Raw genomic sequence first — 26,155 nt, 5'->3', positions numbered from 1 at the left:
CATCCCCAAGTGCACAGCACAGCTCTCAGCTCTAAAACCTCTAACCTGGAACTGTATCAAGTCCTGTTCTCCCACTCTGCATGCTAAAAGGATCTGTAAAGACAGGGTTTGTTGCTGCTTCAAGGACTGACACAGTATTGTATGGCCAGCTTGGCTCCGAATCACTGGGTCTACACTTCAGGTTGTTTTTAGCGCTGTGTTTCCACTTGTTTTAAAACCAAGTGTTGTCAAGTATCATCAGCTTTAACTCTTCCCAAAGCAGGCTTATTAGTGCTCTCATTGGTAAATTCCAGATATTTTTAGCTTGCTGCTGCTGCACTTTGCTTGCCTCTGATGTGACAAAGATTTGGTCTGTTTGGATGTGCCTCAGAGGCTGGAAAAACAGAGCTTAGTGTTAGAAAAATTTCTTCTGCTGAATAAAAATGCATGGCTTGAGGTAACAACAGCAGCACTGAGGTCACATTTTGCATGTTGAGAAAAGCAATTCAGACAGACACTGCTTTTCAAGGAAACTTCAGTTTGTCTATTTAAATAGTTGGCATGATATTCCTCTGCACTGGAATAATATTTTAAACATGACTACACAGCCACCTGTTTCTTCATGGGAATTTTTTACTGTTTCCCTGACACAAGAAAATCTTTTTTTTGTACTTAAAAAGTGGCCTTCCCAATTTACCTTTCTCAGATACAGCCCACTAGGAGTCACAATCCCATACTGGAAATATCCATGCATTTCCATGGAAACAAACTACTGTGCCAAAACATGGGCTTAGTTCTTCAATGAAGACTTCCGACCCGGGAAGAAATAGTTGCATGGGCTTTGTGTTCAAACATAATTTGCTAACATCTAGAATTAAAAAGAAAATCACTTAAAGGTATAGTAGCCATTTATACACTGTATATCAGGCAATATTGAGCTGTACCAGTGTCCAAACAGATCCAGCTTCTTATTTCTTTCCATATTCACTTAAGAGAGTGAGCCTCAAAAGCTACACATTTGTTTAACAGTGTGCACCGGGGCTTGTATGTAGCAGAGGTGCCCGTGCGGTCAATAAGCCACATACATCAGTTTTAAACATAAGCTTTAAACATAAGTTTTTCTGTAGCATGCTAAAATAAGGCATTCACAAAGCAATAGCACACATGTGATCTCAGACTTAAAGCCTTCCGTACTCTCAGCTTTGGTTCCTCCTACAGAGTAAGCTTTTTGTGTCATCACAAGGGTATTTGCAACTTAATAGTACTTCTGTTGAGGTATTAAGATTACTAGATAAGGGGATCTATTACAGTGAAAAATAGCTCCATATTTCCATCCATCTGGCAAAACCAAGAACTGGCCGTTGGTGTACAAACAGCCTCCTGACCCAGTTTGGTGTTATTCTCATGTTTTTAAGAGCAAGAAAACAGAATATAGCAGCTTTTGAAGCTTTCCTTACACTGTGAACACTTGTTCTTTCATCAGCTTCTATCTGACACTGATTCTTGAAGAATCCACAGACAGCAGACTAGCAGTTTGTCAGTCAGTGATTTACTGGGATGGAGCAAGCAACACATGCTTTCTCCACTCCTCATTCCCAATGCCAACATTTGAGAACCCACTGCTCCAGACCTCGGAAGAGCAGCAACACAAAGAAGGCACGGGCAGCAGCCACTCAGCACCACACTGGTATTTGAAAAAACATCCAGCTCAAAGCATACTAGGAACAATTTAGCTTCCCCATCTGCCTTTAGCTGGGAAACACTAATGGCTAAACCAGCCTCTGAAATCTGCACCTGTTAAACTGGAAATGTGCAAATGTAAAAAAGCAGACAGCGGATGTGCAATAGTCGAGGCTTCATACACACACTGGTTTTTGCTAGAACAATCTGAATGCTACTGTTGTCACATCTACCAAATCCCTTCTCTAGCCACCGTACTATTTCTGTATGACACAAAGAATTATACTGTCCAGAGAACTTCGAAAGAAGCAAAACTGCTATCTCCTCAAAAGGGCCTCAAAACCTGTAGTCCTTAAATCATGATGAAACTAAAGACAAACCCTTAATCTAAGCAGGAGAGCCTCTTTAGAACATTTGTATTGGAGTCCAGCACCAATAAACTAACAAGAACAGTATCTGAACAGAAGAACAAGTAATTCTTTGTAGTACATTACAAGCTCAGCAGCTTTTAAAAGCACTCAGTTCAATCTTTCATGTATAAAACTCCCACGCTTATACTTTGTTTTTCATCTATGCAATCCAGAATTTTTCTATACAAGGTACAAATTCATTAGTCCCATTTCTCAGTTGTGGAAAGCAAGATACAAAACTGATACAATTCAGCTACAGTTAAAATATTAGTTTGATTGAACAACCAGTACTTCATTCAGCTGCCACCTTTCCTCCCAGATCATATGCAGCAACAACCCAACCCTACCTTCTGCTTGAGTGTATCTTTTCCAGACTCAACGGATAAAAAACATTTCAAAAAATAAGATGTGGCTGTGAAAAACTTCCCTCTCCTCCAAACTGCAAGGATGGCTTAGATACCAACACCTACTTGAGGAAGGGGCAAAACCTGTTTACTCATGTTACTAACTAACCTATGATTCTATGATTCTATGTTGTGCTTTGGAGTAAGTTGGGACAGAGTAAAGCTGTCTTACCCATGTCTTTTCCCATGTGATGAGAAGGGAAATGCTTCAGCTGAAAGCATAAGCAATTCTGCAATAAAACCTTTGCGGTGCAGCAAATCTTGGCATTAAGTTGGCAATGTTTCTAGGGCACAAACTATATTCCAATCATATTACGTTGTATTAATCGTATCTGCACTCAATAAACCCAGTATTTTTCAAGCCTCATTTCCCCTTCTTTTTTATTGAAACAGTTTTCAGCAGACAGTGAAAATTTTATTATTGATCTGGAGAATGTGGAAGCAGCAGTGATTTAAGTGCAGGAAATGCATTCCAAATAAAAGCATCCTGCCTACTGATATTACATTTTACCTGCCTTAGAGACAGACACGAAAAAATCTGGAGAAGGAAGGTAGTCACAGATCAATCTTTTCAAGCACAACTGAGATTGTAATTCTTATTAATTCCCTTGTCGCCTGCCAATGGCCTGGTGAGAAACTACAGCCAGTTTGAGAACCCCACTGCTTTAGCCCTGCTCCTGTCTAGGGACATCTATCCATCACCTCATTGTGCCACCTGTCCCATTTAAGAGCTCATAATGCCAAGGCCTCCTGCATTACTTGGACGCAGACCTACTAATTCCAAGTGTAGCTCACACAGAAAAGGAAGCAGCCAAATAAAATGCTCTCTGAAACCAAACTTTCTTTGCTGCATTTCCCATGGGCCTCACCAACTCTTAGTCTCAGGTGAGTGTTGCAGTGAAGACTCTCTACTGACATACCTTTATCCTTCTTCCTGAGGGTTGCAGTAAACACAAACAGATTAAGCTGTGAATCTTCTGGATTACATGCAACATGTTCTTTTACGAAAGCACGGGCAGTTTTGACACAAGTAAAACAGGAAGGCAGCCCAGAATTGTTACTGACTACTGGTTGTTTAGCCAGTTGGGATGAATAAGCAGAGCTGAATCATTTGGTTAATAAAATCAACTACTGTTTAGCAAACAAAAATGCACTACAAAGAGAGACTCAAATCTCTCTGAGTTAAGGATTTAAACAAGAATTAAAAAAATTTCAGTTCTGCCCTGACAGCAAACACGGCCCATCAGCAGCGTTTCCAGACCCGGTAACACCTTCTCTTTACAAAGAGCAAGGGATTCCTGAGGAATCAGCACGGACCTTGCTCCGAGGCTGGCAGGCAGCAAGGACAGCAGCAGAGAAAAAAAGGGCTGCTGGGGTAACGGCTGCATAACATCACAGAAACGTGTCTTAACCCTCACTAACAGCAAGGGCTGAAATAGCTGAAGACTTGCTTGCGTCAAGCTCTCCAAGATTTTAAGCAGAGCTACTTAACTATGTACACAAACCGCAGTCAAACCCCGCTATTCCTTCTGCTCCTTTGACTCTCCTCCCAATAACACCTAACTTTTAGAAGAAACATTCTTTTTTTATGTACTAAATGTGTGATTCACTAACACAAGCAAATCAATAGATTTAACAGGAAGGGCACGATCAGCTTCCTACACAACACTGATTTTTGAGCTTCTAGTATTAGTGTATCCAGCATATAAGCCCAGAGAGACTTTCATACATTTAGATCTTACTCACCCCATGAGGATGCAACACCAATGCTTGATGGGAAAACAAGGCATCTAAAACCTGTGAGAGTTATTTCAATTTCCTTTCATTTTATTTTGAGCTCCCAGCAGCCAAATTAATTCTAGCTGTAATCACTGTGGCTACAAATTCAGCAATTTAATGTCCCTAATTTCTCAGAAGAAAAGGCTAAAAACTCCAGGTTCTTTTCTTTGTTTGCCCATCCCACCCATTAACAGTATTTCTCAACCCTATGCAAGGAAAGAGATAAACACAATGAGAGAATACGGAGGTTATTAACAAAAATTTAATGTTCAACCTGATTTTGATTTGAAAGCAAGCAAAATCACTGTGGCAATGCTGTATCAGAGAGCCTTGAATTTTTTCAATTCTGAGTTAAGTGGTCCTTTAATAAGGCTAAGACCTGCCGCCCTATAAAACAATGCATGAAATCGTATTTTATGTGCAATGTAACATGCTGTCAGTTGGCAAGCTGACATTCTCAGTCATGCTAGCAGTAGAACACACGATCACTGCAGCATGCATGTAGTAGCTGTTACAATATACTTCAAAGTGGAAAAGCTACACCCCTAACAAAATTAGATTATTCTAGACAGAAACCAGTGTTATCATTGTAAGTAGATTAGTGTCCTTAAACTCAAAAGTACAAGAAAAAAACTGTCTCAGGCTTCTAAAGCTCAAAATAAGTTAAGTGATTCTGACTTTTCTGGTACTGAACAACCTTCTAAGCAAGATTTTTGGTGCTACCAGTGGCCACTGACTTGGGAACAAGAAAGAGAGAGTGACAATGTGTTTTACTGACACCACAGCCTCCTCTTCACAAGACAGGTAATTCAAAATAATCATTCTTTTTCTGAGATGCTGAAGTGTGCATGACTGTCAGCTACAGGATGAATGTCAGTTCATTTCTGACAGTTCATTTCATCAGTTTATTTCTATATTAAAGTTCACGATAGAGAGCGGGGAAAAGAGGAGTCATATAATTTTTTGGCAGGGTCAATGGCTCTGACTGCCTTCAATCACTGGATATGAAGACTGTGCTTGGGATATTTCTAAACAACTTTACAGAAAAGTGACTTAGCAATATATAAAAGTACAAGTGCAGAAAACTAGATGAGGAGCTGATGACAGTGGAGATGCTTCTGCTCCTCTTCTTTGGTCTATTTACATGTCTTGAACAGTCTCCAAAAGGCTTCTGCTCAGCATGCACCATCTGGTATGCAGATACCATTTCCAGATGTTAAATTACAGATAAACTAGCTTTTTACATTGTTTTTTCTTTTTTTTTTTTTTAATCTAGACAGTATCATCTCCATGTAAAAGAGTGTGTAAGGGACAACATGCCCAGACAGTAAACATGACAGGGTCTAATGAAAGCACAAGAACACACTGACGTAATACTTCATTTGCCCCACTCTTTGTTGTCATTTCCAATTACTTAGCATTACCATAATCACGTTCTAACACTCCACTCCTTAAAGCTTCTGCAATTAATAGGTATTTTTTTTTGTATGCAACAGTTATATATGGCAAGTAATGGCCAGATAACAAATGCCCACATGGAAAAGAAAGGATGACTCTGAGACGTAAGGCAACAAACAGGGAATTCTCTATGTTAATTTCCCAGTCAAGTATTAAAAAAAAAAAAAAAAAAGGAATAGCACTTACCAGGCATAATGATTTTCATGCGCAAAAGGCTTTCAAACCTAATCACACTCTTACACCTCCTCGTAAAATGATCTGCAACTATTATCTGTGTTGTACCACGGAAAAAGTCACAGGACAGCAGCTTACCCCAGAGTGGCCCGGATTTCCAGTATTTTGCCTGGATCACAACCCATTTCTTTTTTCATCATACCCTGACACTCAGCTCCCCTGAATGCATTGATTTTGCCTGCTTCACTGCCACACTGTGATCTTCCAGACTTGGAAGCCCTGGGTTCCCATGTCCCTGGGTACTATGGCTTGCAACATTTACATTTTTCCTCTCAACAAAACAAGCATTGTTTTGTGGATAACCACACATTTGCTCTCTGTTTACAGGAATGAGCAACTCTTGAGTAAAATGAACAGAGAAGTGAGGATAGTGCTGAAGCTCTTCTGTCAGGATGAAAGTTAGCAACACACTTCATGCTCCATGCCAGCTCCACTAGGATCACCTGAGTCATTGGGAAATGCTGCCAGTTTCAAAAGGCACAGAAGTTGTTTTTCCTTTATGGATGTGAAACCCACAACTTTTTTTTTTTTCAAGCATTTGTTCTTGAACACTTCTTTGCACTCCCTAAATGCACTGTCACTAGGTGAAACAAACACGGACAGCATGTACCTGCAGTCAGGTCCTGCACAGATGAACAACTTCAGGACTTAAAAAGTGGCAGGAACTTGAAACATGTATAAATAAGGCACTGAAAAAACAAAGCTTTTATATATAACTACTGCCTCATAGATAACTGATTAAAAGAACAAAAGCAAGTGATCTAAACTGCAGTTACCTGCCACAGCCTCCTTGCAGCATTGTGTTGAACCACGAGCATACGGAAACCTTCTTGCCTTTTGCATAGCCACCAATCCTGAGTCCTGTGACTCTCACACTGTTCCTAGCCACATCACTCATCTCTCGTTCCTTCTCAGTAGAAACAGCAACTAAATGACCATAGTTGACATACTGCATTAACCCGTTATTAGGTGTCCCTGACACTCTACCTCCCATTTTTCAGTTTATATGCTCAACAGTTCTAAACTGGAATTATCAAGGGTGCTATGAACTTTTTACCCATAACCTTGTAAGCGGTAATGAGAAAGAAGGCAGGATCGTACACGACACCTTCAGTTACAGCCTGTGTGATCCTACAGCTTAGGAAAGTGTAAGATGGCTTTTTATCTCTTCCTTCCTTAAAATACATAACATCATGTAAGTCTGACTATGCAGAAAAGAGTAACTTTACCCCCCTCTCCCTCAAAAACCTCAGAGAACTTCCCTGTCAAGTATTTGAAAGATGGAGAAGTCATGCAAAAAATTTTATGAAACTAAAAGGTCTTATGCAACCTCCCAAAGCCTATCTGCCATAAAGAATGGGCAAAGCTTTCTGACATAGCTTGTTCAGCTGACACAAGACACTCCCCCTGCTTTGCCTCTTCTGAAAATGAGTCACTGATGTGCCCAACTGAGGAGTGAGAAAGAGGAAAACCTACTCAAATATGACCCTCCCAGGACACCTGAGGGCTAAAATTGTAGCCAACCATATGCACCAAGGATGAAATAAATCACCTTGTTATTCAATGCCAAGCTTGCACTGGGGACAGTATCAAAATATAGTAGAATTTAAGGAAGCAATTAGACTTATTAGCTTTGGTTTCCTTGGCACTCATAATCACTTGAAACCGTAGCACAGCAACATGGCTTGTGATCAAATACAGCTTGCAGATAACAAATTTAAGGGAAATACCTAAAATTAAAGTGCAATGAATAGTGAACAATATAGATACTAACAGAAGCACCGGCTAACTGGAGGAGCCCAACCAGTAACAAGTTTTTGCTTAACAACAGGCAATTTTGAAAATAACTCAATGATAAAAATAGTTAAGGAGATACTCACCAGCAAGTGTATAATCCATATCAAAACCAAAGCACTTTATCTTTTCCATGGCTAAACTTCTGTTTACAAAGACCCTGTAAAGAGAAATGAAATAAAGCTACAGACATGAGCATTTTGAAAATAATCATGCTTTAAATCAAACACATTGTGCCAGCCATTAGGATGTCTGCCTCTCTGAGGTCAAAATCAGAAAATATACCTGAAAATGGAGGCATGTTTCATTTTTTGCCATGAGTTCTCCTGAAGCAAAGTCACGACATTGCAGGGTTATTCTAATTATCGGTATGCTGTCTAAAGACGTACACGCATGCATGCACACACACGGCTTTGCATGTGACCTGCAAAAATCCCTAAGAATAGAAGCGCAAAATCTCCTGAAGCAAAATTCAGCGATCAAGTGAGAGGAAACTGGAAGCAGAAGACAGGAGCACAATTTGCTCAATTAAAAGAAATTATTACGAAGAGGTAACAAGGAAAAGAAATGAACATTTCTGTGAAAAAACTCACAGCATTTGAGCTCTCTTTGGAACTGTATCTGGAAATTCAAAGCAAACCTCAGCAGTTCAGTTTCCACATTTATACCAATAGCATTAAAAACATTTTTAAAAGCTCTAAAAAAAAGCAACAGATAGATTTTCCTCCACAAGAATGTTATTTCCATTGTGAAAATTCTTCATTTATAACTCCCCTGCAACTCCTCAAACCCCTGCTATTTTTAAAATTCCAATTCTATTATTAATGCTTATTGCAGTAAGAATCTAAGCTGAATACATACAGGTCCTTTTTGATGACAACATTTTAATACACCATATTTAATTTAGCTCAAGTAAATAACATAGTGAAGAAACAGGTTAGAGTATATCTTCTTGTTTCCTATTCCAGATACTATAGTAACTAAGCTGTTTATGATTCCCCAGAACTTTAAACCCTATAGCAGATCTGTAATTCAACAGGACTTCTCTCCACTGTCTGTTTCATCTGAATTTTAAGAACAAGACTCAGCTGTGGGATGGAAGCCGAGCTTCTTAACACCGACCTCTGACAGAAATCCCACATACCGCTCCAGATGGGATGCCGAGACAAAATTCTCCTGCGTGAGAAAAGCTGCAGAGCCTTCACCTGTACGATTTCAATATGTGAAAACTCTCCAAGTATTTACTGAGCACATTGCCCTCAGCAGAGCAATTATCCTCTTAAAAACTGACATCGGCAGCACTGCCGCGTAGGAGTGGCAGTGCAGGGACTTACAGCAATGGAGACAGCAAGTGCAAAGCCAAGCACTCGTACGTTCCAAAAAGCTAGAAGAAAGCACACAGGGAGATCCTCCTTGGCACACACATTCTGGGCAGGTGGCCGGTACAACGTGCCCATTTAACTGCACGTGTCAATCCGCCGCAGCTCGAATTTTAACAGCAAACTGCTAACATGAAACTATCGCACTTCTATGCAAGTTGTCTTACCTCATCGCTCACCGATGTGCTCCTTGTTTAGTTCGCAGCAGTCTGATTCATCTACTTGTCTGAATCATATTACAGAATTCCTTCAAAGCTTCCCTAGTACCGATGTAATTTTGCTTGGATCTGATTTGACTTCAGAAGATCAGTATGTCTGAACCAAGCCTTAAAGTACTGTATATCTTCTTGGACAGTGTTCTAGAAAACACATCTGTGGCTAATTTAACCAGTCACTGGATATCGTTGTTGTTCCACACAAATCCACTTGGAATACAGTTTCTCTGGCAATAGTGTACGTTCCCCCTAACCTTGCACACTCTCTCTGGGAGTCACAGTTTCCTGGCAAAGTGCCTGCCTTTGACAATGGGGCTTGTCACTAAGGGGCCTCAGAGGTTATAGATGATGCTCTTTTCTGATAGATTTATGTATTACCTAAATAAGACAAAGTGATGGGGAAAAAAATGGAAACTGGTAAAGAAACGCCTTTTGGAAATACAAGCTGGGATCGTAAATCACTAAAATTTACTCCTGAAATGTCTGGCTTTTTATTAGGTGGAGCAAATTATCCAAATCTGCAGTTTGAATTCGTGTTTGTCTTAACATTGAGATAACTGTGATTTACAAGCGGCTAATGCAAAATGCTATTTCGAACTAAACACAGTCTCGCAGTTTGTATAATGAAGATGATTACATTCTGTTGCTGCTGATGCCAGGAAGCATTATTTATTAGCCAATTCAAGCACATAATTTATGAACTCATGTTTGTGCAGTTTGTTTCTGAAAGTGCAGAGCTTTAAGGAATAACGTGTCTCCAGGAAACAGAGGCAACATTTTCTGTCCAACCTGAAGAGTCCAGTTTTGTTCTTGCCTTTAACTTTAACCCCTAAAGCACAGTTCTCCATCCTTCTGAAGAGGACAGGAATAGAAAGGAAAATTTAAAGCAGCTCAGAAATGCCTTTCAGAATTGCAACATTTGGGAACAGTTTTCCATGTGAGGACAAAAAAGAAACACTAAGGCAAAGCTGGACGAGCTTATAAAAAGGGTAATACGACAACGCCTGTGAAAGGCAAAAACAAGGGAGCTGTGACCCAGGAGATCTCTTCCAGTACAGCCTGCCTATGTTTAGATGATGACAACACCAAAATGACCAAAAACCATGGAAAGATCTCTAAGCCGCTGACATTTTTTTCATTGCTTGCTTTTGGAGTATTTACAAACTGAACCCTGGGACTAAAAACAAACCAAAAAGCACGTGTTGATACGGAAAATCTGGAAAAGTTTACTAAAGGCAATGAAATGAACAACATCTATTAGCATTTTTTTGTTCCAAAATAAGTCTGATGACTTAAACATGAAAATTACTATACCAGTCCCCTCTTGGCAACAGCTGGTGAAGATCTCTCTGTCTCCACCAAGTTGTAAATATTGCCTATGACCTAGAAACCATATGTGGCAGGGTCTAATCATGCCCCAACAGTACACAGGACCTGGCAGACTTCAAGGTTCCTACTGACCGCTCTGACGTGGTAATTAATTCACCAACCAACGCTGGAATGAAGCAGAGCAAACACTTTAAAAAGCTAAAGTAGGCTATTACACAACATGTTCAGGACAGGAAATGAGAACACTTTAATCGATTTAAACTTGGATATGCCTTGACAGATTAAATAGCAGACTAAACTGTGGCCAAAAAAAAAAAAAAAAGGAATCAATTCCACTTCTCTTGTGAAGGCCCAGATATTGGGTTATTTTGCAGGCACTCAGAACCTCAAGTTTAAATCCTGATAAAGGAAGATGTCTCCCATGGACAGTGCCCCCCCTAGACACAAGCGGCTAAGGAGATACTTATAAATGTTTACTCCCAGAAGCTGATTAGCTTAATACAGAAGGTTTACTTAAAGTAGTAATATCTGCAGTACCCTAGAAACTAAAGATAAAAGCTGAGATTAAAGCACCACGGCAGTTTCTGGGAAGATCCAGGTGCTTCTCAGAAGCTGCAGAGAAGCTGCAGACTTAGCCGTTTCAAAGCTGTGCTTAGATCCTAATCAAATGTACTCTCAGCCTGATTTGTAGCCAGTCAAATGTGTCTGTTGGCTACCAAAGTGTAATGTCTTCACAGAAGACATGCTATAAAGAAATAACGAGTTATTTTTAACGACTATAAAGCAAAACCAACACTAAGACCTTAAGGACCCTAACCACCTGAGAGAAATGATGCTCTAGTCTCTAAAGGAAAGGATGAGATGACAAGTATTTAACAGCTCATCTAGATGAACAAAAATCAAAGAAGCTTCCAGATTATAAGCAGTAGAGATAAAGTCAGAATAAGAGGAAAACTAACTGATCCAGAATTTTTCCACTTGACAGTCACAAGTAATCACACTTCCTGTTCCCCTGAGTTTGGTGGGATTTTTTTCCAGAACATATTTGTTTTAAATAGGAGCACTGGAGTTAAAAATTAAGCTGATTTAAAAATCTAACAGTTCTGGGCACTAAGACAAATTAAACAGCAGGCATAGCATGAGAACACCTTCCCCATTCCTTGTGCTGAGAGGCAGAGGTAGGTGCCTAAACACAACTCCCCAGCTCCACACCCGTCTGCAACCAGAGCATCTTCTTAAATAGGACATTGTCCTTCTGTTGCCTTCATAGAATCTCTTTCCTTCTGGATGAAAAAGATTCATATTTCTGCTTTGAGGAATAGCCCTGCGAATAACCAAAGTCTTGCACTCCCTGTGAAGTGTGGGTGAAGCAGTTGGTGCTTGTGGGGAAGCTGGCTGAGGGTCCATATCCAGTCCCATGGGCTCCCTGAGCCAGCACAGGGCTCAGCTGAGAGTGGAGAGACAGCAGCCTGGACTTGGGGTGGCTTAGCAGACCCACATCTTTGGAAAAATGGACTTGAACTGTTTAAGAAAAACCATGAAGCACGTTTCCTCTCTAATGAGCTCTTACTCAAAGATTAAACCCTGCAATTTGGCCTAGCAGAAGGCTCTCAATGACAGTATTTATTTTCTTTTAGAGCTCTATGAATTGTGCTGGATAAGAGAAAAATGTGTTGTATTGCAAGAAAGAAGGAACTGCTGAGCATGCAGAAAGAGTCACAGAGCCCTGATATCCTCAACACTTCAATTCACAGTCCTTTATATTTTTACAAGAGAACTGATCTCAGTTTTGTTACTGTTCTTGTCAATCAATTCCAAGGCAGGAACCTAAATCCCAACTCTTCTCAAGTAACACAGGGGAGAAGTGAATGCAGACCGAGAGAGAAATGTTTTTATTTTATTTGTACAAAATATCAGAAGTATTCTGTGCCCTGAATTAAATTTGCATGTATAATATTCTTGTAATATGACCAACAAAATAAAACAAAATGCACAGAATGATATGACTAAGGAGGAACTTGGCACGTGGCTCACAGTTCCTCATAGGGTGAAAATGAACAATGTGAGGCAAGGTTTCTGGAACAGTGCACTTTAATAATGATTTTCCAAATGTGTCTGGAAATGCCTTCAGCAAGAATCATACTTTGTCAGGAGGGTATATTTTACTGGAAATTAAATAAATACACATAAACTTGCAACAGCGCTGAGTGAACCAGCAAATACAGTGGGAACTGCTAAGCATGACCTACATGTGTGTTTAAAGAAGACTGTGGTGGACAGTTGGGCTTGAGCCAGCCACGAAACAGGAACTAATTAGCCAGAAGGCTCAGATTCCTGCTTCCTCAAAGTTCACACACTTTGGTTAATCTTCACTTTGTGGACAACTTCCATGTTTAATAAGCTAGAAGAGTTAAAAAGAAATACGAGGTACCAAGTGGAGCCTCCCATTTCCAAGTTCCCCACAGGCATTTAAAAAAGGCTAATAATGAAATAAAAATCCCACTAATCTTATGATAACTGAATGTTCTCAGTATTACTAGCTAGTCCACAGATGTTGTGTTGTTGGGGGAGATGTCTCACTACATGACATTATAGTTCCAGTTACAGGTAACTTCTACCAACAGCAGTGAACTCAGTTGAATCCCTCACTGACCTTACTTATCTGGCACAAATCCTGTGAGCAACCTTAAGAAGATACTAACGTATATCAGGATGTCTTGTCTTTGGGCGCTAGATACTCTCGTACCTGTCTGAGGGGATAAGGAATAAGACTACTTTAAACTATTAAACTCAATGTAATCATTCTTTTGATAAGCCTTGTCTCTTTAGTCAGGCAATGACCATTCCATATATTATTATTTATCGTAACATTTAGGTTTTGTTTTTTTTTTACAATATTAAGATTTTTGGAGTTCCATTTTATTCCTTCTTCAACCAAAGAGGAATATTCTAATAGGTCAGTATGTTTGCAGTCATATTTAGAGCTACTGTTTGGGATCAGGATGATTTTAAGCAGATGAAACAGTATCAGATAGGGGACACAGAAGAAGGGCATCAAAATAACCTGGCCACTTCTAGTAACATTTCCAAATAGTGCCCTACAGTTTCACAAGACTAACCGTCCTTGCAAAACTGTAGTGACATAAAACTGGAAAATCAGGTTAGAACTGGAACTTTAAAGTCTGATGAGGCTGTATCCAGAAACATGACTATGAGCACTTCCCTCTGATATTCAGCAGGAATCAGATGGAAGGAGATAGCTTTGGCCATTTCTGTTTCCATTGTTTGGGTTTTCTTCCCAGGCAACAGCAAAGTGCCAAGAAGCTCACTATGGATTCCATCCCAAAATAACACCCGTCTGCCCTGTGAAACTATTAAGGCTAGGGATCATGGGACATTTTCCATGTAATTTCTTTATTATTAATTTGGCAAGCGTTCTGCTTTCTCGTAAGCTCGCCCATTCTGCCGCCTTAGCACTCCCTCTCCCTCCTCTCTCCCATGTCTGAAGCACTAAAGCAGAATAAATAGAGAGCCACACGCTGCTCTCCGCTACATGCATGTCACCACGAGTCCAAGGAGACTGCATCAAGACATATGAGAACAGACTATAGCCAGCAGTGCCTACAGAGGTACCTCATGTACAGTTACATGAAAATACCACACATCTCTGACGAAAAGAGCATTTTCAGACTGGTAAAGATTTTTTTCTCATTTGCCACTTCAGTGAACTGAATTTTAAAGAGACTTTATGTACACCTACCCAAATGGATAAGCAGTTTCAAACCTCTTAGCCTAGTATATAACATTCCCACCTCTAGCAATTGCTGATGATCCAGTACCAAACTAAAACTAAATTAGCAGTGAATAGCCCAGTTTCAAAATTTGAACAAACTAAAAAACATCTTTAACCCTCAAAATCAAGACAACCAATTGTTAATCCTTTTGCTTTGTCATTATTAAAGTATATAACCTTTTTTTTTTACTCAGAATCTCAGTGTATATTAACAGTTTAAATTGTTTAACTCAGATTACCACCATAAAATGCTTTGAAAGGAAACTGAAGCACAAAACTATGAACCAACTTATTCAATACTTTATGACCAGTCAGCAGAAGAACTAGGATTAGGAATAACAATGCCACATCCCCTGCGCTAGCCAGTAAACAAGAGAGCAAGAAAAGAAAACTAAAACAACAACAGAAATCCCATGTTCAGGATGAGAAGTCTCAAATTACTCTGATGCAAAATGGTAAAAGCATCCCAAAGTCCTCATGTTTAACAAAAAGGCCATTTCAGCTTTACTGCCCTGTTTAACCAAAACCAGAATAAATAAATATAAATGCAAATACCTGTTTCCTGCATCTTGGTAACTGTCAGTAACAAGAGTGGATGGAACACCAACTTTTTCCATTATTTGCTTTAACTAGATGTGGTTGCTATTTAAACCTTAAAGAGCTATGTGAGATAATCCAGAGAGTGCCTAGAAGTGTTCACTCCAAGTTAAAAAATAGACACTAGGGCAATTTGGTGGCTCAGAGTCAACCTAGTTCTTGCCTAATTACAATCACGTTAAACGACAGTACTCCTCCAGAACAAATGATCTAGTGATTATCCTCTACCCGGAAAAGTCAACAAGCAGTGCATGAGGGAGGTGGCCTCACAACCACACACACTAAAGAAAAGCCACCTAACAACTACACATCCATTTTATTTCCGAATTCAAATGTATGTTGCCAATAGCACAGTATTGCAGTATCCTCTTACCAGTGACCTCTGCTAGAGAATGAATAACATCTAGCTTGTATATTAATTCATCTCTAGACCTCACCTCCAACAGGCGCCAACAATGTTGTATAACAAGGTTCATGGCTGATAGTAACACTATCTAACTGAAAGTCTTAGTTAAAGTCATCAGAAATACCCTGAAGATAAATCCCCACCACTTCTCCTCCCCTACAGACTTTTCTGGTTCTCAATGTTGCTTTTCTAGCCTCTGTGCAGCACAGTATACATGTTCACATTCACAAGTTTTGCTTACTTTATCAGTAGCCTCAATTTCTTACTTCATCAGTAACCTCAATTTCTTAAGCAGCTATACAAACTGATCCAAACACCAAGCAAAACTTCTGGGGAGGAAAACAGCTATGAGAGGAAAACAGCTATAAATATTTGATTTTGAACATTCTTGCCTATGGCATTCAGACACAATTACGATATAGTCATTGTACTCTGAGTCAGTATGCATTACACCAGTTAAACCAGTCTCAGCTGGGATTTCTGCCAACAACGTGATATGTTGAACATCCATCCATCAAGTATGATACAATAAGAAGCGCTACACCTGAAAAAACACATTCCTAGTATGAACAACCACAGTAAAATATGACTATTAGAGTGGCATCTTCAGAGTTTATTTTTTTAGTAAAGTTTTTTTGAATGTTTCACACCCCACAACAACATTATTTTTGGTTTTTAAGGTAAATATTTTGCTTATATTGGAAACTGTTTGCTTTATTTTATGCTGTTTCAGAATTTAAAACTCAAGCATATCAAATCTGGCATAGTTCATGAGAACTGGAAAGTTAAAACCATTGGTATAGGTATCTCCGCCAATACTTAGGTAAGCATGAAGTAAACAAACAATGAAACAAGCTTTTAAAACTCCACACTTCAGAAAACCACGCATTACTAGAAGCATTTAGAAAATCCTAATGAATGACTTTGAGCCCAATTGGGCTTCCAACATTGCTATCAAAAGCCAGCTCCATTTTACATTTATGCTCATCTGCAAATGCTGCCAAGCTCCTTCAGCCTTCCAGGACTGGGTCCATAAAATCACTGGAACCACCTTTAAGGTAAAAACATAAACTCAAAAAGTAACAGTTTTAAATTCAGTGTTCTTTTTCATTGTTTTTGCTTCTAAGTCACTTTAGATTCATGTTTTCAAGGGTTTTCCCTTTAGCTCCTAGAGTAAGAATAAAAAGAGACAGAAAAAAGGAGAGAGACTGAAAGATAAAGAAAGAGGAAGAGAAATAAAAAGGAAGAGAAAGAAAATAATCTTCACAGTGAATGCCTTGTCTTTCATATTTTTTTTCATAAGACTGCCAGTGCTTTAGCATAATCCAAGAGTCAGAGCATACTTGGACCTCACTGAAACAAACTTATATCCCAGAACCGATGACTGTTTCCACATCTAAACAATCATAAAAATACTAAAAAATACATACTATAGAACAACAAGGAGGAAACACCTCAGTCCTTCTTTATCCTTAAAAGTCCTTCCTTGAATCTGCACTTACCTTTCAAGTAACATCACATCTGTTAACACTGAGATCACAAAAAATACCAGAAATAGAAATCTGACAACACTGCCACTGGAATGAGGTTGTTTCAGATTCTTACAATACTAGATTATCAAAATAACTCCCATGAAACTGGTACACCAAAGCCATTAATAGCAGAGATTTATACTACAGTCTTGGCACTGGGTTCTCTTATTCTCTCCCATTCCTCCCTCTCTTTTTAAAAGAGGATAGTAGTTTAAAAAAAGCACGTGTCTCCCTTTAATGTATATCCAGTGTTGTGCTTTCCATGAAAATCTGAAGTGCTAGCAACATTTCTGCCCAGTATGCTTTGAGTAAGACATTTCTAGATTCTAAAAAAGGGCACTTAAACTGTACCACAGATTAATTTTGGACTACCTATCCCAGCTCCTACTGGGAAACACTCCTTTATATGAGTGAACTCTCATCTTCCATAGGGAAATTCTGAAAGTAAAGATTTCTTAAAAGAGTAAGGTAAATATGATGAGAACTTGAATGTGTGTGCTCTTAAGGATAAGTACTGCTTCCTTTGGATCTTGTACAACACTTAGCAAACTGTCAGCACCTAACCATAACAAATGTTGAGGAAATACTTCAGGGAAAAAAAAAAACAAACCTTACTCTGACTTGGTTTCCAACAGCCTACATCAGGAGTAACACAACTAAAATCATCTGTAAAATTGTGACACAAATGTAAACCTGTCAACGACTTCAACAAGGTGAAGACTTTGCCAGGGAATGGTAAAAAATCCCTTGCTTTTCACATGACATATATAGTTACATTCATAAGACATTTCTATGTCTGACAAAACACTTGACACAGAGAGACTCAAATAATGCTGTCACATAAGACATGTGTCCAAACATATTCACTGGAAATTGAAAAGCTTCAGAAATTCATCACAGGATCCATTACCTATCCTCAGATATTGCACCCTGCACAGCCTGGCCTATCAGATGATGCTAATGCAGTTTTCTCATATTATATTTCATTTGGAGAATCAAGAGATACCTAACATTTTCAAATACTTCCTCATAAATACCACCATATATGAATCACAAATGCAACGTGGCATTTAAGCATGAGGTTGGGAAGCTTGACTTCTTTTTCTGTTTCTGTATCAGACATATGTCTCCCCAACTCCCGCAGAATATACTCTGATAATCACACTGCATGACTTCCCAAATTAAACAAGCTAAACTTTGAAAATACACCTACCACAATCAGAATACTGACAATTACTCAATGCTGTTGTTTTTAGCCCCGTAACAGTCCAGATATATAATAAGGATACAGACTGTATCCATCTTTTATGCTCTGTACCTGGAATCTTGGGAGGTGTGGGCTAAATTCTTGGCTCAACCAAACCTCCAATGGGATCTTGTGAAAACAATTTAGTGTCTATACTTTGATTCCCAAATATAAGAGTGACATTTCTTTTATTCTGTACTCTGTCTTGTTTATTTAGACTAAAATTGTTTTACAGCAAAGATGGTTTTAAGCACATCTACCACAGAAAGGAGGCTGAGATCCTGCCTAGTGATTCCACATGCACCTGTGGTGCACACAATTTAGCATACTAGATATAATTCTCAAACACTTAATTTCTGATCTCATTTTATTTCCTCTTTATTCATATTTGTGCATTCCAGTGCCTAAGGCTATGCTCTCCCAGTGTGCACTCCAATAATTACTGTAACACTTCCAATGCTGAGTATTTCTTGACTTGAAAGCTTCTAGCCCAAAATCTAACTTGGATTAAAGAAAGCATACCCTCACTTGCTCTAGTACATGTATCTCAACTCCACTGTTTGTAAGTTCCTTCAGGCCAATACCGTGCTATATTCCAAGTTCCCTTCTACTAACCCTTCTACAAGGAAGGTAAGAATGTACCTTTCTGTTTTACCAACAAGCAAAACCCAAGAAATGTGGTTTTTATGCTTAGGTTGTTTCCCTCTGTCTCAGCACTTCAGTTTTGGGGTTACATGAACGACTCACCGGTGATAGGCTTCCCGTCGGTACTTTTTCAGGGCATGCCCATCCATGTTTGCAGGGAGATCGGCTGCATTCTGGAGTCTGTCGCTCCATGAGGTCGTCATCTTCAAATGCTTATTTATTTCTGAAAGAGACAGAAAAGAAAAGCTTGGTTCATGGCTTGTTTCACCAGAAAGTCATCTGTTTCCTGCTATGAAGAGATGCAATGCCACCCAGGAAGTCTTGCAAAGCACCCGGTGGAATGATCTGAGTTTGCAGGTCAAGTAAGACACTTTTCTCCAAGAAGTTTGATGAGATAGGGTGTTAAAACAGAGAGCTGGGAAGGCTTTTGCACATGGTTGAAACTACAAAGACATTCCTATCCATTGTGGTGAAAATGCATTTAGAAACAGACTTTGTTTCATTTTTGACCCTAGAGTTACACATATGCACTAGCTATAGGGGATGGAAAACCCACTCTTTGTACATGAGAAAAATGAGACAGGGCAAACCCCAAAAACCCCGGGGGGACTGACCTTCCCACTTTTACCACACAGCAAAAATAGAGCCTTGTCCCCGACCATTCGATGTCTAAGAAAGACAAAACTTCAAACTGATGCTAAATTAACAGAAACATTTGGAAAGAAAGTAGAAAGATGATCCTTTGTCCTCTGCAGGTCAGCCACATTCAAATAGAGCAAGAACACACTGCAAACCTGTAACACCAGCCATGCAATCACCAGAAGATTCATTTCACCAGCAGACCTTCATTCACAAACATCTGCACCCTTTTCACAAGTCCTGCTTGTCAAAACCAAACCACCAGACAGTCCTTCCCATCAGGAAGGCCCTGCAGTGAGGAAATAGGGGTACCTTTCCCAATTGTGTTTTTAACACACTGGGGCGATCCTCTTGCCCCCCATTTCCACCCAGATGCATATCCTGCTGTGTCCCTGGCACCAGGTGGGATGATGAAGCAGCCACACACTGAGTCCGTTCAGCTCTCAAGTCCAAATCCTCCCCCATCAAAACTAACAGATGAAAAGCAAACAAAACCTGGGTAATTCTCCACTGGTCAGCAGGCTGAACCCAGCTCAACCTGCCACAATGGTTATCATTAGAGCCAGTGTGAAGAACAGGATGGGAGACGCATCCCACAGTTATACCAAATTAGGTGTAACATGAAACCATATTCTTGTGTAACCCACACAACTGCTGGACCACAGGGCCTGGCTTGTTTGCTCTTCCTTAAAAGAGACAAAACCACCCACAAGCTACAGGGATAATGATACAGAAACCATTTCTAGACACCTTTAAAATATGACTGCCCTCGTTTTATGGAAGGGAAACTAGATGATTTCATCAAAGTAGAGAGTAGAGCGAGTGTCCAGACCAACATCAGAAGTCACAGAACTTTCAGCGGCCACGCATGTGCTCGCTCTCCTAGAGGAAATCTGTATATTTTTTTTAGTTTTAAATTTGATTAAAGAGCAACAGTTGCAATTATCACAGCATTTGTTAGTCTATTTACCTACTAGTTGCTGGTCATAAAAATCAAACAGAGGGCAAACAGCTTGCTTGTAAATCCTCCCTCCTCCAGCATTCTCTGCTTGTCTCCCAGTTACTATAACCAAGGTTTACAAACGCATCTTCTGCCATATCCTAAAGGTCACCAAATTTAGGCCCTGGCAGGCAGCCCAAGGGACTGCATGCCAGAGCTGAGAGCTCTCCCCCTCCAAATTCCCTGCAACACACCCAGGAGAGGAGGTCAACACAGCGCGAGGGTGACAGGCCATTACAGCCAGCCGCAACTTCCACAACAGGGCATGCAGGGAGAAGCAGCTTCTAAAATAGCCCAGGCCACCAACATCAAGGGCTTATAAGTAATTACCAACTATTTAAGCCATGGTCAAAGGCAGATGGAAGGCAGCACAGGGCACAGAACTAAACAGCCCCCAGGCATCAACATGTTTCACTTCAAACACACAGCACTGCCTACAGAAATGCTCCTTACGGCAGCAAGGGCTGCAGCAGTCCTTGGGAGAGGAGCAGCGGCTGTGCTGAAGTGACAAATTCCAGGTCAGCAGCGAAGAGGTATGTAGCACAGTGAGGGATCTGGTATGACCTCAAGACTGACAATCACACGAAGTGCTTGTGTCCCCAGAGGCTGGAAAAGCATCTACCCCTTGGATATCTCAAGATGGTCCAGATCATCACCACCTTGGTCTCACATGGAGCTATTTTAAAGCTACCGACCTAGAGCTACAGATTCAGATCCAAAAGACATATACATTTAAGGCCTCTAAAAGGCATGTTAAATAGTTCTGAAAAAAATATTGCACGGCTGGTCTTATGACGCTTAAGACAGCTCTGGGCCTTCCAGGTCTTCCAGCTGAAACAAGTCCAAATCCAAGCTTCCTGCCATTTAGGAGGCCTACACTATTCTGCTTACCCAGCCAGACACATAGCAAGACTGAAAGATTTACACCCGCAGCCAAAGCCAGACTCCATTCTGCCAGCCTCTTCTTCCCACTTCTGCTTCCCATCACCATCACAGCACATCAGAGATGCTGACACAGGTACTAGGATAAGACTGCTCCCAGCAGCCATCCATGCCAGACATCTGATAGTTCACCAGTAGTATCATACAAAATACCCTAAGATCCAGATGGCAGAAGAATTTTAGCAGGCTACCTTTTACAGCATCCTTTCTGAAATGAGGAAGTGGTGCAGCTGCTGGAGCTCCTATATGGTGAAACCCTCCCCTACAGTAGCAGAAACCAGACAGCACCATTTCATATGTGCTGGGATTCAAAAAGCTGAGATGTGAAGAAACCAGAAAAATCTGAGTTTCCATAATAAGCAAAAAAGGCCTGAATTATTTTAACAATCCAGCAGTATTTTGCTGTAGCTGTGATGAACAGAGTTCATAGGCAGGACAAGGTTTGTAGACAGAGGCAGTATCTTTTATTAGACAAACTGGTATGGCTGGAAAAAAATAGACAAGACCTTGGACACACAAGCATGTCTAAGTTTTCAAACTCTATATGTTGCTCTAATAAAAGATATTACTTCTGCCCTGATTTATTTATTAAAATCTTTCTTTTAGTGTTCACACAGCATAAACAAAAAAAATCTTATGCTGAAGTTTTCTATTACACAAACTCAAAGGCTTAGCCTTACAGCTTAGCAGGCTCCACTGGCACTGTGACAATAGCTTACTGCTCTGAAATAAAACAGTAACAACTGACAAAAGATACTGTGATGGATATTTTCCACCCAAAAGTCTTACTCACACAAAACATCCCACAGACTTCAATGAAATTGTTCTGATGCTTCAAAGGTGTGAAGATGAGCCTACCTGTGTGGGTAAGAGACCTGGGACCTGATCCCTGAATATAAATGCCTTCTTCTAAGTAGAGAGAGCAAAATAAGAAGGGCTGAATAACTCCATACACTTGTAAGCCACTGGGATAAACATCTAAGAGAGCGGGCAGCCAGCCAGGCAAGATTCTCAACTCTGAGAAAGTGAAATCCAATGCATCTTTCTTTAGTTACAAATCTATTTTTGAAATCGATAATCTGTAAATAGCTTCACATAAAAATAGAAACCTTTACATAGATAAAACATGCCAGAACACCTCTCCATAATTTACTGCAAACATGCTCCTTGCTACTGCAGTCTTAATTAAGCATCTGATAGCGTTTATGGTACAGGGTTCATTTTGACAAAGTATTTAAAATCTCAGTTTCAAAGCTTTGATACAGAGCTACTATGAAACACATATGCTTTGGTCCAAAAGAACAAGAGATAACTAGCACATATTTTGACATAAGACCATTTGCTTCTTTTGTCAGATTTTGGCTGATTTCAAGTATTATCCATAGTGTACTTTTTCCAGGTACTCATACATAACAAAATAACACGTCCAGAAGCATTCCCTTTCAAGTTTTAGTATTATTTTCCTTATCTTTTTTGTCCAACAATTAGCTAGAAATGTTGCACTTGATGTGTTCAGCTTAAATGCACTGACTGCATTATTTCTGAGTTTAATACTTTGATGACGGAATGCCAAATCAGAGGTAAACACACTAAAATGTAGAGAGAGATGAGCAAAACAGCAGTGACAATCCCACTTTTTTCCAGGATACTCTCCGAGAGCTTATATAGCAGAAAACAAAAGCATCACTACCCAATCCCAAGGTTGTAGCGTACTCACGCTGATTTGCCATGCACTACATCTGCCTCTTCTCACACATTCTGCTTCAAGAATCATTAATAACATGTCAGTACAACCCACACATGTACCTGCACAGTGGAAAGTGAATAGAGAGAAGAATCATCACACCTAACATTAGCTACTTAAAAAGCTTTGCGTCTAGTCAGAGGCTGTGGGTGTACAGACAAATCTTGCGCTGCCTTTGCCAAGCCTACAGTGGTTCCTGGCTCCCCACTGCAATGCTGCTCCATCTCAAGGAGCTTTGTGGGTCCTCATCAAGGGAGCAGTGAACCATGCTCCTGAAAACTCAGAACTACAGGTCCCAGATGTACAGAAAAGTCAGGATGATCACAGAATTCAGGAGTACCATCAAAACATGCTGTAAAACAGCACAAACTGCTCCTTGACCTCCTACCAGTACAATGTGAAAAAAGACAAGAAGTCTTGTGATAAATGAGCTTGCTGAAGCTGGTGGAGGTCCCACTTTTGGAGGGCTAAGGATAATTAAAAGGAGATTTTCTAAAAAGAAATCTTCTCAAGAGAGGTGAGGCAGCACTGAACAGAGATGAAGAATAATGCAGAAGGGGCAGAATTCTTCAAGAAATGGCTCTACTTTGCTTACTTTGCTTTTTTTTTTTTTTTAAAGACGAGAGTCTGTTAATCCCTTGATGATAACAAAGTGTATCCCATTCAATTTGCTACCAATGAGAATTTTAAACAATACAGAAATGAACACGTTTAAGGATCCAGTCTGATTAAGTCTCCCCAGGAACCCTAAAACAATTAGCTGCATGTATTTTAGGCTACATCAGCTTTTCCTGATGGCAAACCTAGAAAATGTACTGCAGAGGACAACACTGGATTCAGTTAATGAAGAATTAGAAGACAAAGTCTTGGTCAAGGCATTAGTTACAATGGGTATCTAGATCATGCCTACAAATTCTTTAAGACTGGGAACTACTTGTACTTAAGCATGACAAAAGCCCTGAAGCAGTGGCATTCTGACTCGCTCCAAGCCACAGGGATTGCATGGATGCCAAATGACACTCCGATTTTATTCTGGATCGCAGCTTCACGCACTAGCTCTGTTAGTTTGCACAGTTCCTTCCCAGTTCACATAGTTCCTTCCCTCTCGCGGACAACCCTGGGATGACAATTCAAACCACTCTGCGTTTTACTGCCGATGCTTCTGCTTAATAGCCAATGCTAAACTGTTTCCAAAAGGTGTTTTCAATTACTGATGCTTTTGAAAAATTAACATGTCCATGACTTGAGATGTCTGGCAACACTGGAAAGCCACAGTTTCCAAAGATAAGTAGTGAAGCTTGTAAATTGCCCAAACCAAGAAATTGAGTTCTTTTATTTCTCCTTGTGCCTAAAGTTCTTTACTTGAAGAACCTCCAATTCTGTGTGGCTGCCTCTCTGACAGCAAGGCATCAGGCTCATGATGGGAGGAAGGACAAAATATACTCTTCCTATTAGAATATTTAATTACTTCCTGTCCCGAGTTTAGCAGTAGCTAAAGTAGACACTTCAAAGCTCATGATAATGAATACCTGAGGTTGGCTTTAAGCAGCATAATTCTGGATGCCCATTACAGGGAATTAAGGAGGTAGAGATCTGCTGTTAAGAACCTGTTAAGGTTAACCACAGGCACAAGTATTGAGCTTACAGTAGTAAGCCTGTATACCTGCAGCTATACCAAGAACCATTGATTACAATGGATTGATAACACTCTCCTTGCCCCACTGATGGTACTAACTCTCCCACCACCAAGCTTGCAACACCGGCTTTGAGCCCTCCCGCAGGAAGGGTGTAGCTGCTTCTCTTGGGCACCACCACGGCGCTGACAACAGTGAAGCTGCTTTTTCCAAGAGCATGCTTTTAGTGAAATTCGTAAAGCATTCCCAGCCATACTTCATTGATTCTGGTCTGACTGATAGATGATGGTAACTCACAGGTTATTTCTTGATGGGTAAGGTATAACAAGGGAAAATGCTACTCATGTGGCTTATTACAGGACTTTATTTAATTTCAGGCTTAATTTTACCTCTGTCATTAAGCCAGATGCAAAAGTAATGGCTACATATTAAATATATATTTTACATGGATTTTTTTATCAGACTATTTCTACTGACAACCATATCCACAGAGCGGCTGCACAGTGCCTAGAGCTTCAGTAATAATCCAGGACCCATTACACGCACTAAAAAACACAGATAAATGTGGAATTTCTTCAGGTGACCATCCATTTCTATCCAAGGAGTTCTATTCATTCAGGAACTCCAAGGAGCACTAGTTATTTAAAATATTTTAAGCATTATTTAATTATCATCAATTTCACGGATGGTTAGAAAGGAATCTGGAAAACTATGAAATCCACAGTGCAACTCTGTCAGAAGCAAACCTCAAATTTGACCCTGAGTATCATGAGACCATCCACTCTCCTCATCTATCTGTAACCCAGCTTACGGCCTTGAAATGGGAACCACAAATTCTCCAGTGAGCTAATTAGCATATTTTCCAGCTTGCATATAGCTCATGCTTCTCTATTTCCTGCAGAATTAACATTTTAGTTGTTTCCAACATACTGCTTCTTACACAAACAGCTTGTTAGAGGTGTTCTCCACTTCTCCGAGTCTGATGTGCCCTGTATCATCCTGCTGCTAGGAAAAAAGAAGGACCATACTTAAGGAATGTGAGCCTTTATCCAGAAGAGCAAGAGTGATGCTACAGAGAAGAATGAGCGAACATGAGCTCTCAAAGAAATGCTGTGACTGCAGGTCAAATATAATCCTACAAATATAATGTACAAGACTACCAAGCAGGACTCCATGTGCTTATCTGTCACTGCTGCAAATGCTGCTGGAAAACTGTCTTCAGCCAGCTGTCGCCATTCAAGAACAATACTGATTATATCAAGGAAAGAATAAAGCTGTGAGAGAGAGTAAAGATGGAGGGGAAGATTGCCAGTTTA

At 40.0% G+C, this 26,155-nt stretch overlaps 1 protein-coding gene across 5 annotated transcripts in view; it reads right to left on the bottom strand.

Moving 5' to 3' along the window:
- NT5C2 (5'-nucleotidase, cytosolic II) overlaps window positions 1-26,155 on the bottom strand; it is a 65,904-nt gene that overhangs the window by 22,315 nt on the left and 17,434 nt on the right. For 3 of the 5 annotated variants that reach the window (XM_061458845.1, XM_061458846.1, XM_061458847.1), the window contains exons 2-3: window positions 18,983-19,103; window positions 7,825-7,898 (exon numbers count right to left, since the gene is read on the bottom strand). In XM_061458845.1, coding sequence (XP_061314829.1) covers window positions 7,825-7,898; window positions 18,983-19,103 — 195 coding nt within the window. Of the gene's footprint in view, window positions 1-7,824; window positions 7,899-9,284; window positions 9,510-15,009; window positions 15,087-18,982; window positions 19,104-26,155 lie in introns of those variants that run through there. The other 2 variants (XM_061458848.1, XM_061458850.1) reach the window with 2 other exon arrangements.

Source organism: Pezoporus flaviventris, unplaced genomic scaffold (assembly GCF_033815535.1).
Source record: "Pezoporus flaviventris isolate CSIRO_AGI_PZ_B2104156 unplaced genomic scaffold, CSIRO_AGI_Pfla_v1 ptg000029l, whole genome shotgun sequence".
Classification (NCBI taxonomy): domain Eukaryota; kingdom Metazoa; phylum Chordata; class Aves; order Psittaciformes; family Psittacidae; genus Pezoporus; species Pezoporus flaviventris.
The sequence above is the reverse complement of the archived record's forward strand: the minus strand, read 5'-3'. Positions and strand labels throughout refer to the sequence as shown.